The 18,592-nt window shown below is 41.6% G+C and overlaps 2 protein-coding genes across 2 annotated transcripts in view; one reads left to right on the forward strand and one right to left on the reverse strand.

The window, feature by feature from the left end:
* LOC104836838 (protein FAM47E-like) overlaps positions 1-717 on the reverse strand; it is a 25,255-nt gene extending 24,538 nt beyond the window's left edge. The window contains exon 1 of the mRNA XM_010575592.1: positions 665-717. Coding sequence (XP_010573894.1) covers positions 665-717 — 53 coding nt within the window. The remainder of the gene's footprint in view (positions 1-664) is intronic.
* Positions 642-17,452, forward strand: SDAD1 (SDA1 domain containing 1). Its single transcript, XM_010575502.1, has 22 exons — positions 642-805; positions 932-1,036; positions 1,292-1,390; positions 1,540-1,650; positions 2,422-2,493; positions 2,586-2,686; positions 4,094-4,151; positions 5,063-5,137; positions 5,950-6,051; positions 6,530-6,599; positions 7,371-7,474; positions 8,210-8,267; positions 8,870-8,928; positions 9,309-9,385; positions 10,476-10,573; positions 11,000-11,076; positions 11,472-11,604; positions 13,146-13,243; positions 13,716-13,909; positions 14,431-14,515; positions 14,924-15,085; positions 17,163-17,452. Exons 1-22 carry the CDS (start codon positions 716-718, stop codon positions 17,211-17,213), a joined length of 2,079 nt encoding a protein of 692 aa, XP_010573804.1. The 5' UTR covers positions 642-715; the 3' UTR covers positions 17,214-17,452.
* The last annotated feature ends 1,140 nt before the right edge of the window (positions 17,453-18,592 follow it).

An 18,592-nucleotide genomic window follows, 5' to 3' on the forward strand; every position in this document is an offset into this window, starting at 1 on the left:
CATGCTGCTCATGGCTGTGTGAGTCAAAACACTGCGTTGTTTTAAAGTGCTGGAGCGCGGAACCAGTGCTGATGGTGTTCTTTGCTTTGCATGCTTGGGTCTTGGCAGGTTGTCTGTAATGTGTATTTGTGGCACCTGTCATGAGCAACATAACTGTTAAGGACCAGATCCAGTTCCTCAGCAGTGTTGCTGCACCTGTCATGAGCAACATAACTGTTAAGGACCAGATCCAGTTCCTCAGCAGTGTTGCTGCACCGCTGGCAGCACTTAGTGTTTAAAAGATGACTTTTTCGTACTGAATTAGGATGCGCGATCCAGCTAGGACGAGCGCAGGGTCACTGCACTGGAGTGACTTGATGCAAACGAGAGGGAGAGATCAATTGGAAAACTGCAGAGGAGGCGGCTACGTTCACCAAATTTGACTCCTGTTGTGTTTAACTTTGACGGGGTTGCCCAGAGCCTTTGCAGGGAAGGAGGAAGAGATGCCAGCAAGGAGCAGCTTCTCTGGCCGCTCTCCCTTTGGGATGGCGGGAGGGGAGCCGGCGGGTGAGCCGCTGCCGGCAGACCCCAGGGAGCACCGCGGGGGAGGACGTGCCTCTCGCAGAAGTTTGTCCCTTGGCGGCGCCGGTCGGTCCAAGATGGCGGCGCCCAGCTGGTAGCTCACGTGTTCCGGGCAGGAGAGGCGGCGGTGCTCCGGCTCCGACTCGGGGTCGCCATGTCGGGCCGCCAGGGAAACAAGCTGCCCAGCAACCTGCCCCAGCTCCAGAACCTCATCAAGCGGGACCCCAATTCCTACACCGAAGAGGTACGGAGCGGGGGGGGGGCCTTCGGGAAGCGGTGATGGGCTGTGCGGGTCCGGGGGGGGGGGGGGCAGGTGTTGCTCGGCAGCCCCCCCCCGCCCCGCTCACCCCCCGTGTGTTGTTGTGCTCAGTTTCTCCAGCAGTACCACCACTACCAGTCCCATGTGGAGATTTTCACCTTCCAGCCGGACAAGCCCAGTAAGGAGCTGGCCGAACTGGTGATGTTCCTGGCGCAGGTAGGCCGCTGTCCTTCTGAAAAATAATTTCGGGGCTGGCTTGCTTCGGCGGCAGGGGCTTTGCCCGGAGCGCGATGGCCGTGGCGAGTTTGCCGCATTGGCCAAGGTTCGTGCAGCGGTTTTGTCCGTTTCCAGGCGTGCGAGGTGTTTGTGTTGGGCATTTGGTACCACTTTTTAAAAAGGGATTCTTTGCCAGGGTCGTGAGGTGACCCCGGGTTTCCGCTAGCGAGTTCAGTTGGGTCTGTCTCTTCCCAGGTCGCGCACTGCTACCCAGAACACATGGCCAGCTTTCCCCAGCAGCTGAAGGAGCTGCTCTCCTACCACCATACCGTCCTGGATGCCGACCTTCGCATGGTAAGGCCGCACCGAAGCACGTTTGGGGCAGACGGTATCCTTTACGTACGAGATCAGAGCTTACAGTGTGCTTTTCAGTTTTCTAATAAAGATGGAGACGGGAGAGCATGATGAAATTTTGGTTCCAATTCCCTGTTTTTCTCTTACAGACATTCTGTAAGGCTTTGATCTTGTTAAGAAACAAGAATCTAATAAATCCAACGAGTTTGCTGGAGCTCTTCTTTCAACTGCTGCGGTGTCATGATAAGCTTCTACGAAAAGTAAGCTGTGCTTACAAAAACCGGTCTTAATTTCCAGTGGGTTTTGACCAAGTTGCCAGAAGTAATGCAGTGCTGGCAGGCAGCTGTTCTCCTTTCTTGGGTAACAAAAATAAGAGAGTTTAAAGTAGCTCTGCTTTTTCAGCAATTGACAGTGCCAGAGGCAAGACTCGATCTGTGTGTTTGGTTAGTAATGAAGCTTGCTGCTGTAATCAGCTTTACCATGCTGTTGCAGGCTGTAGGCCTGTCCCATGTTTGGAATTGAGCAGTTTGGATGTGTCTGCAGGTAAAAACTACAAACACGTTGCTGTCAGAGCAGGCCTTACTGAATTCTTTGTGAGAACTTCTGAGTAAAATACCTAAAACCAAACCAGCTGCTAGTTAAAGCTGTGTCTGGGTTTTTTTGCCGTAAAAGTGAAAATACTTGCTTTCTGCCACCAGGATTACTGAACTGGCCATCAGAACATGCCTGAAAGAAGCAGGAGTTATATTTTTTTTTAAGCAATACTTCGTGCTCTTCATTTTCCTGCCTTACTGTTCTGTAAATTAAGTATGCTTTTCATAAAAATACATAAGAATAAAGCATACATGAGACTTTACAGGATAACTTCTTGTTGTTTTTCCAACTGTAACTTAAAGGAGAAAATAGTGTTCTCAGTGGTGATCAGTTTGGTCTCATTTTAGTACTTCAGAGACTTTGGGGTAATAGTAACATATCTGCATTGTTCTCCGCATGACTTGCTAGGTTACTCCCTATTATCTCTCTGTTTACAGACTTTGTATACTCACATCGTGTCCGACATCAAGAATGTCAATGCTAAACACAAAAACAATAAAGTAAACACAGTAAGTATTTTAGCTTTTAGATATACTTCAATTTACCCTCTTGATATTGCAAAAGACTTCTAATAAAAAATGTTTCCAAACTTCGTTCTTAGACACTGCAGAACTTCATGTACACTATGTTGAGAGACAGCAATCCCACTGCTGCCAAGATATCTCTGGACGTGATGATTGAACTTTACAGAAGGAATATTTGGTAGGTTTGCCAGGCTCGTACTGATTCCCCCTTTATCGTGGGGCAGCTGTCCTGACATCACTCATTGCATGTGGTGCAAAATGTAATGCTGCGTGGCTGTGACTTAAGTATGTTTATCTTCTTTCTGTTCCAGTGGGGCTGTATGTTGTGGCATGTAATTTAGCTGGGAGGAAATACTGTCTTGAATGAATTTTAGGAGTTATTTAGTTTGAGCCTTTGACATATAAGTTGAAATCGGTATGTAAATTGTATGTATTGCATTCAAAACAGAAGTGGTGTGCAGCTGGCTTTTTTGAGCTTTTGCACATAAAAGTTGCTAATATTGGCATACAGCTTGTTGTGTACAGTGGAAAGAAGAATTTTGGTTTTGTTTTTTTTCTTCTTTTTTAAACTCTAAGTTAATTTTAGAAGACTGATCTAATGGGTGCTTTGAGTTTTGGCTTTTTTTGTGACGCTATAATATAGCTCCTATTTTTAGTAGATAGCCTGAAAAATTGTTGCCTAGGTAAGTCTTGAAAGGAGTAGATGTGCACTGAGTACTGTCAGTTGCTGTCTTGTACCTAACATGTTGCTGAATTCTTCTGTTGTGTTACAAAATGCCAGAGCAGATGTTACCCAGTACTAGATTGCATGAGAAGACAGTAGTCTGTTCACTACAGCTTGCTGCTTGACTGTAAAAACATGTTAAAGACTTTTAAGCGGTTCAGTTTGTAACTCCTTTGCTCTACTTGCTTCTTGCACAGAAATGAACTGTGTAGAGAGATACAAATGCAAAACATGATACCGCTGTTGAGCAGAATGTTTGCTGCTTATGTATCTCCAGAATAGATTAGATTATTACGAGGGAGAGAAAACAGGGAGTGCTGAAAAATTGTGTTGCTGAAAGGTAAAGACTTTTGCAGTTTTACCAAGTAGGTTGTTAAGTACGTGAGACTTGGTACAAAATAAAGTTATTTCCTGCAGCTTTATTTCTTCTAAGTCTTTATTTTTAGAGCATAGTTTATCTCAATTATCCAGTTGATTTCCTAATAAGTTAGGATTCTGCACTGATTTTTTTTTATTTTTATTTTTTTAATCCTGGCAGGGGGTTTATTTTCTTTTTATCAGTGGAAAAAGTGGTAATCTGTCTTCAGTTATTTTACTGGAGATTCTTTTTTCTGTCCCTTCAGTCACAGCATGAACTAGATGGAATGCAAGTGTGTCTGTTTATTTAGATGAAGCTACTGCTATGTTAGAAGAATAAAAGAAAATGACAGAAACTTAACTTCTTTGTTTGCAAATCTACTTGAAGTGTTGAGAGATTTGACTCTAATGAATCTTCCCGATTGTTAGGAGTCACATTTCAAGAGACTTAATTTTCTGAGGATGACTTGAAATTGCCAAACTTAATGTTTTGCTTTGTTCCAGGAATGATGCCAAAACAGTAAATGTCATCACAACTGCCTGCTTTTCCAAAGTGACAAAGGTGAGAACAGAAATCCCTTGATGAAACTGGATTTTTCTTCTGGATACAACTTTTTATTTCGGTACTGTAGTTGCTAGCAGGCTTCACTGACGATTCGTCTTCTGCTTGTTGTATTTTCAAAATGCCATTTGTGTTGTGGGAGGAGGCGGCATTTGGGCCTTATGTGCAGAGCAGCAGAATTGGAAGCTCGTCTTTTAACAAGTGCAGGCTGGTGTGGGGAGGGTACATATACTTCCCACTGCTGCTCAGAAGAGACTGTCACAGTTATCACCTCCTTGTAACCAGCACTGTAAGGCTCTCATTTGTTAAATGTGAAGAGGGCTGCTGTCCTGCCTGGGGCTTGAGTAAATCTTAGGCCTTCTGTCATCTGTGTCAGTTCTGCAGTGCTGGAAGTTTTAAGGACTTGTATTATAGTTTGAGGTAAGTTCTTACATTATGAAGGTCCAAAAGGTGTTCCATTCAATAAAAAAACAACCAACCAAAACTAACAAAAAAACCCCACCAACAAACCTGTATAAACTAATACAAGTTTGGAGTTCTGAGCACTGTCTCAGGTGTCGGTTGTGCTGGAGTTCCTGATAATGTTGGCATGGAGCAATTAAATTGAAATTGCTTTGCAGAATGATGGAAAGAGAATTTGCATCTTTATAAACTTGTTCCAGGCATTGTGGAAGCCCAGCTGCTTTTTGATTCTTTGTGTGCCTCTGACTGTTGAGGATGGGCAGCAAATATTGGCTGTGTCTGTAAAACACCTGTGGCTTTTAGTCTGTGATTTTTTTTGCTTTCTGTTCATATCCATGCCTATTAAAAAATTGGGAGAGTCTTCGCATGACCTACGATGTGGATGTATGGCTGTTGTAAATACTCTTGTCAGTTTGTCCTCTCCTACATAAACTTACTTGGCTTTTCAGGTATTAGTTGCTAGTTTGAAGTTCTTTCTTGGGAGAGATGAAGATGAGAAACAAGACAGCGACTCAGAATCTGAGGTGGGTGTTGTGATTAAATCTTTTCCTGTCCGTTCTTCAAACTCTTAATAGGTCTGTCATCCTAGTGACCCTGGCTCCGCCATCTGTCTGCTTCTGTGTTACTTAGTTTTCCATCTTTTTTCTTCTAGATGTTTCTGCGCTGCACAAAAAAGTTTAGTGTTTTTGACAGCTGACCTCAACTGATAGCAGAATGCCTTTGCTGTCTGTCTAAAGACTAATGCTAAGAGCTCCTTTGCTTTCCTCTTCTCCTTGTGAAGGATACAATTCACTTTGAAGACCTAAGCAGGGGCTGGTCAGTCTGGCTCGTGAAGACGTGAATTGCTAGATGTGTATTGTAGAGTTGTGGGAAGAGGCTTTCACCTGGTGTATTGGAAGCTGGTTTAATTTTTTAGCCGTCCGTTTTGTCTTCAGTTTTCCCTTTTGTGCTCCACTTCCCCTTTGTGTACAAATGAATGTAACTCAGTTACTTTGAGAAGGCTGATAACCTAGCAGGATTTCAGTCTAGAACCTCCTAATATAGGATATCAATATTTGTCTGTGACTGAACAATACTCTCTAATTAACCAGCTGTAAAAACTACTGTGTTGATATGCTGTTAAGTGTTTGTGATCTCTATTGCATGTAGGTGTGTGGCTACTTTTATGGAATTGGTATTTTAAATGCTAGTATTTTTGTATGATGAAATTTAGGAAGAGGGAGAGTTTTCAAATATAGTGCATAATCCTGAAAAACATTGATACTTTTTGTTTCTCTGATTCCCATTTGAAGCCTGATGTCACCTGAGTCTTGTTTTCCTTGCATTCTTTCTCAAGGACGATGTTCCCACAGCCAGAGATCTGATGATGCGGTATGCAACTAACAAGAAAACCACCAAGCGCAAGAAGAAACTGGAAAAAGCAATGAAGGTCCTCAAGGTGAGGAGGGTGGCGCCTGACTTGCCACCGTTTTAGCTTAATCCTTCAAGTGCAGAAATCTTGTTGTTGCCCCTGTTGACTTAGCTACGTTTTGTCATCCCGTCTAGGTAAAGGTCCTCAAGTGTTCTAGTGTCCGTTGGCCAGGCATATGCCATGTTTGCTTGGAAGAGAGCTGTTCTGAAACAGACTTAATCTAGGTTGTGGATTAGTTCTGCTCTGGGTACCCTTTGTGTGGTCCCCTGCTTTAAAGTATGTGGTGTCTTGATAAATAGCTTTTTAATGCAGCTCCTGTTGCCTCTTAAGTCAGCTGGCAGAAAACCCTACGCCGTTGAAAAGAGTGATAGTTTACTTGTTAAATCTAAGTGCCTCTTTTTGAAGAGAAGAATGGCAAATAGTGGCTTTTAACAGCAGCCTGAAACTGAAGCACTTGCAGCTTTTCAATGGAAAGAAAAACTTTCTTACTCTCTTTGCCATGCAGAAACAGAAGAAGAAGAGCAAACCAGAGGTGTTCAACTTTTCTGCTATTCACTTGATTCATGATCCCCAAGGTAAGCATGCATTGTATTTTGTCTTTTTTCAAGTTATGTGTTAATCCCAGACACTGAAGCTTAGATGCAACTCTGCAAGGAGAATGGAAGTGACAAGTAGATACAAACGTGACAATGTGATACTTGCAGTGTGCTTTATCCTAGAGTTTGATAGCACTTCAGAAAAGTGAGATCAGTCCTGTTGTGCTTGCTGTAGTGGAACATACATAGATCGTCAGACAAGGAAGGAGCAATATTACATCATCTGCTTCAGGTTGCTACAGATAGGATGTGGCTCTCTACCTCTCTCTTGTATGTGTGCAGGCCATAATTTGGTGAATGGGGATTAGTTTATCTACTATAGCTTCTTTTGCTTACTCCCTTCAAACATGTATTTCTGTTACTAGTCTGATGTCTGATGTTTGTCTAATATCATGCAACTTGGTCTTAGTCTGATCTAGTGAACCGCTGGGGATTTTGTTTTTCAGATCAGCCCAAAATGTATCTAAAATCTAGCTTTAAATACTGACCCTGTGCTTATGATGTTGTGGATCTTCTGCGTGTTTTCCCCTCTGCTGAACCTGTGCACAGCTTTAGACCTTCTAGGCTTGTAAGAAGAAAAATAACCCATTGAGAGAAGTGCTCTGGCCACCTTGAATTTCTTCTATGCAGGGGCACTGGGGCTTAAAAGAAAAAACCAAATCAAACTAACTGCCTTTTTTAAAATAATGCTAGCTAAGTTCTGCATTATGCTCTTTAAGTCTACCACAAATCTGTTATTGTGTCTTGTAGACTTTGCAGAGAAACTGCTGAAGCAGCTGGAGAACTGTAAGGAGCGATTTGAAGTGAAGATGATGCTCATGGACCTAATATCTAGGCTAGTTGGAATACATGAGGTACATATTCCGGTAATTTTCTAATGGTCTGATGGTAGCAAGCCTCGTTTGGGTGGTGGCATGCTCTGGCCTTGTGCCTCTGGAAGATGAGGTTTAATTTTCCTCTATGCTGAAAAGTGCAGATGTATGGTCACGTAGTTGCCAGTGGGTGTCATGGCATGGCACAGTGGCATAGACTTGTGCGGTACTAAGGGAGCTCTGCTAGAGAAAACTGTTGGTCTGGAATAGCTGAGCTGTCTCTGACAGATAGAGGAGAACATGTGTTTTTCAAGACCTGTGTGCTCCTGGGAGGTTCTTCAAAGGAGAAAGGCTTTTCAAAGGAGTCCAGCAATCGCTGATCAACAGCACTTTCTGAGCTACAGCCACAGTGTGATCAAAATTACTGGAGTCTATTTCTGTTTTGGGAGATAAGATTGTGTCCCCAAGGCAAAGGGAAGCAGCACATTGTAGGATGATGCAGCAGAGTGCCCTAATTTGAATTCTGTGCAGTCTGACAAGAACCACTCTGGATTTCATGGAGTTTGGGATTGAGCCTTTTATATCCTTTGTACAAATCATTTCCTCATCTCCATGTATATCAAACTCAAGGCAGGAGAATGCGTCATGCAGTAAAGTCCAAGGCATTTGGAGAGCACGCTGTATAGAATCGTTGATGGTTTTACAGCGTATCTGCATATGAAGGTGATCTCAAGTTAAAAGACAAGAAGCTAATCTGTTACAACTTCTTTCTTGCAGCTTTTTCTTTTTAATTACTACCCCTTCATTCAGAGATTCCTACAGCCCCATCAGAGAGGTAAGTAGCTACTAGTAGGTAACACTGCTGGTCCGTTGTGTCACACGTACAGTCAGTTCTTAGAAGTGGTGCTGTAAATAAGTAAGTAGCAGTAGCTTAGCAGGTAGTAGGAAATGAGTAGTCCAGAGAGTGTGGATGAAGGAGGTAAAAGGCCCTGACTTACAGAAGTGTAAAGCCCTTTCGACTTTTATGGAAGCTGTGCACGCTCAGTGCTCCTTAGCTGAGCATTTGAGGAACTCTAGCAATGGAATAAGCAAATGTCCTGAGCCCCTAGTTCTTCGCAAATCCTGACTAGTTGAGCAAAGCATGACTCCCTTTTGCTGCTTTGTTTTACTGGTGTTTCACTTTAGTTCTAGAGCATTTCTTTTTGTCTTAGCTGGCTGTTAAGGGCCTGCACTGCTGCTGGGGTGGAGACCAGATGAGTTCCTCATACTTGGTGGGAGAGGAGAAATAGTTGTCCCAAATAACCTCAGACTGAAATGGTTTTGAGACTTAGACTGAGCAGCTTGTTGAGTTAGCTGTCTTGGTGGATGTGTTTATTGGCTAGAGTAAGCTGCAGCAATACACTTTGGCATCTTCTTCCCACTCTTCTTTTCTTCCAGAAGTGACAAAGATTCTTCTGTTTGCTGCACAGGCTTCACATCAGCTGGTACCACCTGAGGTCAGTACCCACCTGTATCTGGTGATGTTAAAAACGGACAGCAAGCCGGCATGGAAATACAACCGAGTGCTTTCATGGGGAGGTGGAAAAGGGAATCTGGTCAAACCCTTTGTCTTTATAAGCTTATGGTAATTTTGGCTACTTCTGCAACTTGCAAGGGATTGTTTTGTATAAAGGGTATGAAAAAAACCCAACTATGTCTGATGCCTTAATTTCTGCAAGAGAATTTGTGTCTAGAAAATATTTGCAGGCTATAGTGACAAGTCCTGAGCTCTGTCTTTCTGTGAAAAGCGCTCTGTTGTCTGTTAATAATGTGTAATCATTTTTACCATTTTATTAAGTATGCATTAAGTTTATATAACCTTTTTTCTTATTTTCAGATTATCCAGTCAGTGTTAATGACCATTGCCAACAACTTTGTCACTGACAAGAATTCTGGGGAGGTCATGACCGTGGGGTGGGTAAAGAATCTTACAAAAACTGCAAAACTCTTTCACTGTGGACAAATATTTTGCTTTTTTAAACCACCTGCAGCTTAGTCCTGTCATTCATACTACCCTTTCAAGAGCCTGCTTGAATAAAAACAAGTTAGGACAGTATCTCAGCATAAACTTTCCTTATTTTTGGTAGTGTTTTAAATTCCCTGGAATGATGGGTTTCTGTGCTCAGTGCTGTGACTTAACTTTTCTGGATTTCGTGATGGTGTGGGCTTTTCTGCTTTCTAGTTTGGCCTTGTATTTTTCAGCCTTCCTGGTTATTGTTATTTCTACTTTGAGGGCAGACCTCTTGGCTACGAATGAATATATTTGTATATACTCAGTGAGTGGCTAGCAGCATAGTTCAGGACTCTTAACTTAAATGTTTTGTGGATGAAGTTTCACTACTGACAACAAATTTAAATGTTGCTTTTAGTGACTGCAATGTACTTTCTTTGACTAGTCAGGAGAGGTATGTGTGAAAGCTCTAATGTAAGTGCAGTAGAGAATGATCAGTAAATGTAGGAGAGAGCTGAACTGTCTTTGAAGCAGTCAACAGGGGCAGACTATTGTGTGTAGTAGACACACTGTGAATATTTTGTGAGCTATTCCTTTTCCTCTTGGCATGGTTTTAATACAAGTATTTAGCATACTAAGTGTGTGCATGAAGATGGTTTAAAAGGGAACTTGTGTGAGCCCACTGACTTCTGTTATCCTGTCCCTAGCCTGCGCATTGTTGCCTCCAGAACTGTTTCTTGATATTTTTTTAATTTTTTTTTTTCTTGGCCTGGTGATTGACTTCTTTTCCTGTCTGCCTGGACCCAGACTTCAGTTGCAGACTCCTGAGGCCTAGGATCAGACAAAGTAATGGCTGGGGAGTAGAATATGGGCCAAAGATTTTGGAGGGTTTTGGAGAACCATGGCACGGAGAGCTCCTTGTGATGTTCTCCTCTGTTACATTAAATGTTGTATAAGGTTCTTCAAATTCTAGATCATTAAGTCTATTACTGGGCCAGTGGGAGTGCCTCTCAACTGTGGTGTTCAGAATATAATTCACTTCCAATTTTTTAGAATCAATGCAATAAAAGAAATCACTGCTAGATGTCCATTAGCCATGACTGAAGATCTGCTCCAAGACCTCGTTCAGTACAAGAATCATAAAAATAAAAGTAAGTGTATTACATGAATATGGCTTTTAAATCTTTATTCTCCTCTATCATCTGGTCCTCCATTGTTACAGCCTTCACAATAGTGATGTCTTAATTGTTTTTTATGTGAGCTGAGAGGTATCATTTTCAATATGTGTGTTGCATTTCTCTGTATTTGGGGTGTATATACATAGGAGACAAAACAGTCAAGGGTAGTTAGGGCAGGGGAACTAATTGACAAAACTGAAAAAGGGAAACTGTTTGCTAATAAAGATTTAGCCCTAAGGAAGAGCTGGATCCTGCATTGGAGAAACCGGGGGGAGCTATAACTTCAGAAAAAGGCATGAGCAGGCTGTAAATACTGACTATCTGAGTGGGCTTTCATTTTGCTCAGAATTATGCTTTTCTGTACTTAGTCCTGACTCTCCTTTTTATTTTTCTGGGTAGATGTGATGATGGCTGCAAGAACTTTGATACACCTTTTCCGTTCTCTGAATCCAGAGATGCTGCAGAAGAAATTCAGGGCAAGTGTTATTTCATGTGCATTGCATTCACCATAAACATAGGCTCATGTGCTCAAAAATGATGAGAACTGGTCTTGTAGCCTCTTGAGAATGAGGTGGAATCACACCTGCCTTCTTCCTCTGCCTGCTCCCTTGCTGCCTTTTGATGTGGTGCGCTCTGATTTCAAGATTTTCTTAGTTCAAATTTATCAAACTCATTGACAGAAGGCTCATGCTACAGAACCTTGCCTATATTTCTAGAGCTTGTTCAACTTTTTAGTAATTCAAGATTTCTTCTTATTTTATCAGGCAGAATTTATCTTTCCCACCCGCACTCTCCTCTCCCCAAAATTTTTTCATGGATTTGTGGACATTTAAATAGCAGCCTGCTTAACGTGTATTTTGTTAACTTACAGGGTAAGCCTACTGAGGCCTCGTCGGAAGCCAGAATTCATGAATATGGAGAACTGGATGCCAAAGATTATATTCCAGGAGCAGAAGTATTGGATGTTGAGAGTCAAAAGGAAAAGGGAGGAACCCAAGAGGAAGGTTGGCCTTTTTTTTTTTTATTTTACCACTTCTATTTTGAGCATCATAGTCACTAAGATTTTAATTTGACATTAAACTTGCTGTTTGCACATTTCATTTGCTGCTGTCACGTGCTGCATGGCTTGCACATGTCTGTATTTGTCCATTAAGAAGCACTGATACTATCTCTGAGTAAGTGCAATTTATCTAGTGAAGTTTGTTACTGTATGTTGCTTTGTATGATAGACACTGAGGGATGAAAAAGCAGAAGGACAGACATTGTACGGCTATGAAACTTGATGTGTTCGGATATTACTAAAGAAAAGTTTTTGTTGTGTATTATAAAACACTGAAATAGTACTTTGAAATAGTATTTGGCTTCTGTAATTCACTTCCTGTGTAAATGCTCCACACAACCTGGAACTCCTGCCTGAATCAGGAAAAAAAAGATGGGGAGGGACCTGAAAATCAAGCCAGAAGAGTTTGGCAAATCAAGCCTGAGGGCATTGGAGGTATAGCAGTGGAGGAGTTCATTCCTCCAGCACAGCGTCATGTTTTTTATGCATGTGAATGCAGCGATTAGTATAACAATCTGCTTTGGCTTTTGAAGCTGATAACTTTAGTACATGAGTCAGTTCGAACAACGGTGAAGAGCAGCAATGCATATATGGTAGAGAGTAACTTAGCTATAAATTGCATTGCATTGCTTCCCTCCTTGGCTTAGATGGCAGGGAGTGGGGAACACCATTACTGAACAGTGTAACAAGGATTACCACCTGTATTCAGCGACTGTCCCAAATGCACTTTGTTTTGAGGATCTTTAACTTCAGATGAGAGTTAAACTTTGCAAAGCGTAGCATTATGGTACAGCTGGCTGAGACACTGACTTGTTGCAAACTGCTTTGGGTATTTTCTGTGCTTGGCTTGGTTTGGAGTGAATGAGGTGTACATAAATGCATTTCCTGTAAAGGCTCAGGTCACTGTTGTTCCAGGTTTGTTGAAAGCTCATAATAAGTAAATGTATTAAGGTGGCTGCAGCTCACTGTAATGACAAAATACACCAGCTGTTTTCAGCGGTCTGTTGGAGGGGGATGTGCGTGTGTTTTCCAGGACCTCACACTGCCATATGCAGTTATCACTACAAAAATTGGTGTCTGTAACTGAATGTGCATGTGATGTGGGCATACTAAAAAATCCAAGCTGAGTTTTTTTGCACAGCTCTGAATCAGTTGTAAGCCAGACGGAATGTGGTAGTTGAACTTGCCAGTGGGAAAGCATGGGAGCTGCTGGTCTGTTCAACTGTGGATGTCTTCTAAAAATCATTACAAATAGTCATCAGACGTATGAAGTATCTTATGTCTTTGTAATGTCTATGTAGTTCTAAGGCTGGGATACCGAGACCCTACAGCTTGCCTGTTTGGTAAGCATGTCCCCGGCATAAATGCAGTTAGATAGGTAATGAAAGGCAGTGAGAGCTTGTAATCCAATCTTAAATTATTTAAAACTGAAGCACTTAAGCTGAATCTGTATTAACAGCTCTGTGCATTTCTTCCCCTGAGCAGATGGATGGGAAAGTGCTAGTCTGAGTGAGGAAGAAGATAATGAAGATGGAGAATGGATTGATGTGCATCACTCCTCAGATGAGGAGCAGCAAGAAGTAGTGAGTTCCAAGTGTCTTCTACCCCAAATACAAATCTGTTTTGTTAACAGCAGACCAGATTCTCTTGCTCTGTACCTTCATGTGTCTGCTCATAAATTAACTATACAGGGCTGAGCGGCAAATTGACCAGAATCAATGAGGTTGAAGTACTACTTGTGCTGAAATATGTGTGGTGTTAGGGTGAGGAGCAGAGATGGGGGATTTCTGGCCCAGTGCTAAATTCCTTCAAAGGAATTCCTTCAAAATAAATGTTGTTTACAGGAGTGCTTTTATTCACTCTGAAATACGGAGTAGATGTGCTTCTTTATTCTCATACTACATGTTAGATATAAGACTATGAAAATCCAAACAGCTGGTTGTAGCATTTCCCAACAATATTGCCCCTATGTTGGTATTTGGGAGGTCATGGATTGCAGCATAGAAGTGGTTTGCAAAGCTCTAGATGATTCTTCTTTTGTACTTTCTTCAAAAGGCAGAGAAGGTGAAAAGCATGCCCATAGAGGAACGAAAAGCCAAAGCTGCAGCGGTCAGTACAAGCAGGCTGCTAACTCAAGAAGACTTCCACAAAATACGTCTTGCCCAGCTTTCCAAAGAACTTAATTCTGCACCTGGCAAAGCTGCAAAGAGGAAAAATATTGAAATAGATGATGATGAGGAGGAGGGCAGGTAGGATATGGACTATTAATGCGTGCTTTCTCTTCCCTATAATTTGTTGATACAGCTTTTAACGGCAGCAGGGCACAGAGCTCTATTGTTGTTCAGTGTCCTCTGGTGACAGGTGGCAAACAGCCACACAGCCTAGAATGGATCCTGGCCCAGGGGATTTGTTTATACCTGGGAGAAAAGACAAGAGGGGACAATGGAAACTGAGACTGTTTTGCTTGTTCAGACCAATAGGCATGTGGGGTTTATTTGTAGCAGTAGTTGCATGGTTATATCTCCAGAGTTCCTTAAACTTTGTGGATAAAGCAGGACTTGAAAAGCAGTATTGAGAGACTTTTGTAAGGGTTGTCCCAAGCATGAGGATTAGCCTGAGAGAGAGAACAAGAAGCGCTTGTGTGAAAGTTTATAGGAAGACAATGGTGTAAGAGATGGGTGAGAGACAACGGGTCAAGAGGGCATATTGTTTTTCTTGCCAGATGAAGTTTTGTGTATGATGGCCTTTTGTTGGATTTTTGTGTGTGTAGGGGAGAGTTGCTTTCACTCAGAGATATTGAACATCTGCATAAGAAGCCTAAATCAGACAAGGAGACCAGGCTGGCAACTGCAATGGTGAGGAATGGGGCTATTTCATATGCTCTGTTTTTCTAGATTTGGGTTTGGGGTTTTTTTGTCTCCTGCAGAAGGAGGTGGTGGTGGGGTTGCATCTGTAAGATGGATGCCAGGCTACCATCTGTGTTTTGAGAAATGTTTTGTATAGTTTTTTGCTGTTGCATCTTGGCTGTAACAAATAAACAGCCTCTTGCTGGTCACAGGTGATGATGAAAATAGACACACCCAGTTTTCACTGTGACTTAAGAAATACAGCCAGCATGGAAGAATGCATGTAACATACATAGAAAGTCATCCTGAACCTGGATTTATTGTTACTGCCACAGAATCTGTCACCTTCAGCAGCTGATGTTAACTGTAGGGAAAGGAAAATGACGCCCTATTGTTATATTACATTGTCTCTTCTAGGCTGGAAAAACAGACAGAAAAGAATTTGTGAAAAAGAAAACAAGAATTAACCCATTTGCCAGCTCTTCCAACAAAGAAAAGAAAAAGCACAAGAACTTCATGATGATGAGATATAGCCATAGTGTCCGGACAAAAAATAAGCGTTCTTTCAGGGAAAAACAGGTAATATTTAATGTTGAAAATAGATGGGGCAGTCTGAGCAGTAGAGATATAATGCAGGTGAAGTGCTGTCTATCCTGTGCCCCAAGTTGTTGCTGTTCACTTTGATGATTTAGTGGCTGGAAAGGACTGTGGGCTAGGTGGCTTCCCTTGAATCCTACCCCAGAGGAGGTATATCAGAGATCGTGGTGGTGAAGAATACTTTTGTTGGTCTCCTTAATATGCATCAAGGACCAAGCCCTGTTGCAAAGTCATGTGTAGGTTAGGAAGGCAATGATTATGTGGTTTGTTTTCCTTTATATAAATTAAAGATCATATTAGGTTTCTGCCTATAATCCTGTGATAGAAGAAGTGTTTCCTTGACATGGAGGAGCTGTTTTTCATGACAAGCTCTTAGTGTGTTTCTTCACTCTCCATATTCCTTCTTTGACCTTTCTCCTGTTACTGTCATATTATGGACTTGTCTGTCCTGCCCTTGATGTCACCTAATAGCTTGTCACAAATGTACTTAAAGCACAGACATAAATGCTATTTATTACCTATTTGAAACTGTTTAGGGAAAAAAAAAAATTGCTTCAGTTTAGCCTGTGACAGTAGTTTCACAATACGCTGCTCTCAGCGGTGAAGCCCCTGCCTTCTGCGCTTCCTCAGCTATAAGCTTGGCCACAGCCCTCATGAAAGGGTATACAAGCTACAAACATGTATTTGGCAGTCCAGTTACTGTGTGTTCCTGCAGGCAGCTGTGCCAAGGGTAGCTGAAGGGATATCTAAAAGGCAAGGCAGAAGATTCAGGGCACGACTTGGTTCCTGAAGGCGTTGGGCAGGGAGCCCATGTGGCTCCCCCAGGTGACTGGGGTTAGATGAGCTGGCAAGAATGGAGTGTGGACAGGGAGCCCCCCTGCTCCTGTGATAAACCTCAGCTGGGGATAATCACTGAGCTGTGTGTGGCAGCTGTTGCCAGAGCATTGGTGTAGGCATATTGCCTTGCTTTGCTGTATTTCACCTTGGCAGGGTAGGTCTGTGCTAACAACAAAAATCTGCCTTAAAACCCTTTTATCTAACCTAGCAGATGGCCAGTCTAGGGCTTTACAGGGTGTTATAAAGTTGAATCCCTCTGAACATGTTCCAAGAAAAACTTTTAGAATAATGCAATTATGTAGGGGTCTTGTTTTTGTGTGGTGTAAATTTTTGTGTTTTCTTGCTAGGCTCTGTCTTGTGCTAGAGTGCACTCGCATGCTTCTTTTACAAACCCTCCCTTGTGAGTTGCTTCCAGGATCATATCATTAGTATAATGTATATTTGTCTGTGATTTGTTGCCTTAAAAGCAGCAAGACTGAAACTGTTTATAGATTCAATAGAGAGAACATGTCTTAAGTGTTTCTGTTAAATAGGAAGACTTGGACTTAACATTTTCTGTAGTTTTTTACTTGCTATCATTCTGCCTCACACCAAATAAGGCTGACCACATCAACCCAGCTCTCAAGACACACAAAAAATGTTGCAAACAAACAATCCAGGCACTTCTAGGAAACTGCTGTTTACAATGATTCTTATATTTGCCTCACTTTTTAGAAAAAGCTGTCTTGAATGGTTTCAGTCTTTATTCCCGATTAATGTTTCAACTCTAAATGTACCAGCTAAAAAGTGAAAGAAGAATTTTTTTCATATGTTTTTCACTAAAGTTATGCCACAGCATCAGTTCTGTTGACCATCATTTGGAAATAACTGGTAAAAGTGAGTTGGAGTACTGTAGTTGGAGGATACTCTGTTCTGCTGCCCTCTTTGGTGGTGGAATAAAATGGACTTGTCTATAGTCCAGAACTAGATCCCCTTACCAACTAAAACATGTCTGAAATAAACAACAAAATCTCTTTAGAGTGATTTGGCACTTGTAAAAATTCCAGCATCCCTTCTTCCCCCCTTGAAAAGAAGCTCTGTAATACTCTTTCAAATAATGCCATTTAATCCTATGTACCTCAAAGCTGGACTGAAGAAATTGAAGGGGGTTGTTAATGTGATAATGTTGTTGTCTCTTTAATATTCTTCTTACCTGAATACTGCACTCTTCTTTCATACTTAGCTGGCTCTTCGAGATGCACTTCTGAAAAAGAGAAGACGGCTGCTGAAATAACGAAACAGTAATGGAGAGAAATGATCACCTTTGAAGAAATAGCCCTAGAAATGCTTATTTCCACCCACCACTATCCTGAAGGAAAACAGGGACTGAAATGCCTTATGGATTTATCTCTATTCTGTTCAGAATTACACATTGAACACTTCCAAGCTGTTGGATATTGCATCTATAGGACAGACAGAAGACACCTTAATCCTTGTAGGATTTTGATTTTTTTATTTTTCTTAAACATTCTAGGGTAGCAGGCAATTATCTTTTCTTGAGTATAACTTACAGCTGGTTTTGTATGTGTAAGTTTTAAAACATAAAACCTTATTGTAAAAATATTTTACTTGAAGCAATTCCAGAATAGGTAATTGGAAAGAAAAAGAATATTCCGGCTCAGTCTATAAAGTATGTGTATATAACATCTGTGCCTGTCTTATGGATGTGTTTTTACAGACTGAGTAAGCCATTTCCTAAGTGGCTGTTTTCTACCTGTTTAATAATGATAAAACCAAATCCTTGTAATACAGGTAAGTTCAAGTGAACAGTTATGGGGAAGAACAGTTTCATTATAATTTATGAAGAAAAGAATAAAATTAATATATGGGAGATGGTTTTCATCTTGCAATTTAAATAGAAAGGTAGTATCGCATGCAGGAGAACTAAGGAATCTTTTCTATATCAGTGTGTCTTGTGGTAGGACTTGCTGGTGTCTGGTTTGTGAAGTATATATGAGAATAACATGCATCTGTGGCTTCCTTACTTCAAAGGCTGAACTTTTGCATCAGCCTTGACCTCTGCTGGGCCCATCAATGGGTTCTTTGTTCCTTACCCAGCCATCTGTTTTAATGGAAACATGGAGGAGCTGTTCATAATCACCCTTTGTCAAATTTTGTTTGAAAGGGATTTTCTTGTGGGGCAGAAACAGGTGCCACACGCACAGTACAATGGAAAAGCCGTTGGTGGGGTGTTTTTTCCTTTCTTCTTAGGAAACCAGCTTAATGTTTATATTCTACATGGGAATTCACTCAGCTTAGGTATGTTTGTTATGTTGAATACACAATTGTATTCACTTTAATTATGATTATTTTTCTTGTTTGTGGGGGTGTTCTTTGTTTGTTTTGTTGTCATATCTTGCTTCCTAAAGCAAAAAAAGCATATAGAGGCTTCAGGCACATAGGAGATGAGAACAAAGTAGAAGCTTTCTACACCTTTGAATGTTAAATTCAAATTTAGCGCTTCCTAGAGGGAGGGGCAGGGATTGCTACTTGGGAACTATAGCAATGAACTGGCCTCGGGGAAGATGTGTAGCTGAGAGTTGGAGAGGTGAATGGATGCAGAGTGTGGGGATGGAGTGTGGAGCACGGTTGCAGTGACTATAGTAAGGAGGA

The sequence above is a fragment of the Haliaeetus leucocephalus genome, unplaced genomic scaffold (assembly GCF_000737465.1).
Source record: "Haliaeetus leucocephalus isolate CR32 unplaced genomic scaffold, Haliaeetus_leucocephalus-4.0 Scaffold484, whole genome shotgun sequence".
Lineage (NCBI taxonomy): Eukaryota > Metazoa > Chordata > Aves > Accipitriformes > Accipitridae > Haliaeetus > Haliaeetus leucocephalus.

Bases quoted from the DNA above. Each gene is read 5' to 3' on its own strand.
- SDAD1 (XM_010575502.1), top strand. From the start codon at position 716: ATGTCGGGCCGCCAGGGAAACAAGCTGCCCAGCAACCTGCCCCAGCTC. The intron at 8,268-8,869 runs GTAAGTAGCTAC...CTTTTCTTCCAG, and splicing joins CCTACAGCCCCATCAGAGAG to AAGTGACAAAGATTCTTCTG. The intron at 14,516-14,923 runs GTGAGGAATGGG...TGTCTCTTCTAG, and splicing joins CCAGGCTGGCAACTGCAATG to GCTGGAAAAACAGACAGAAA.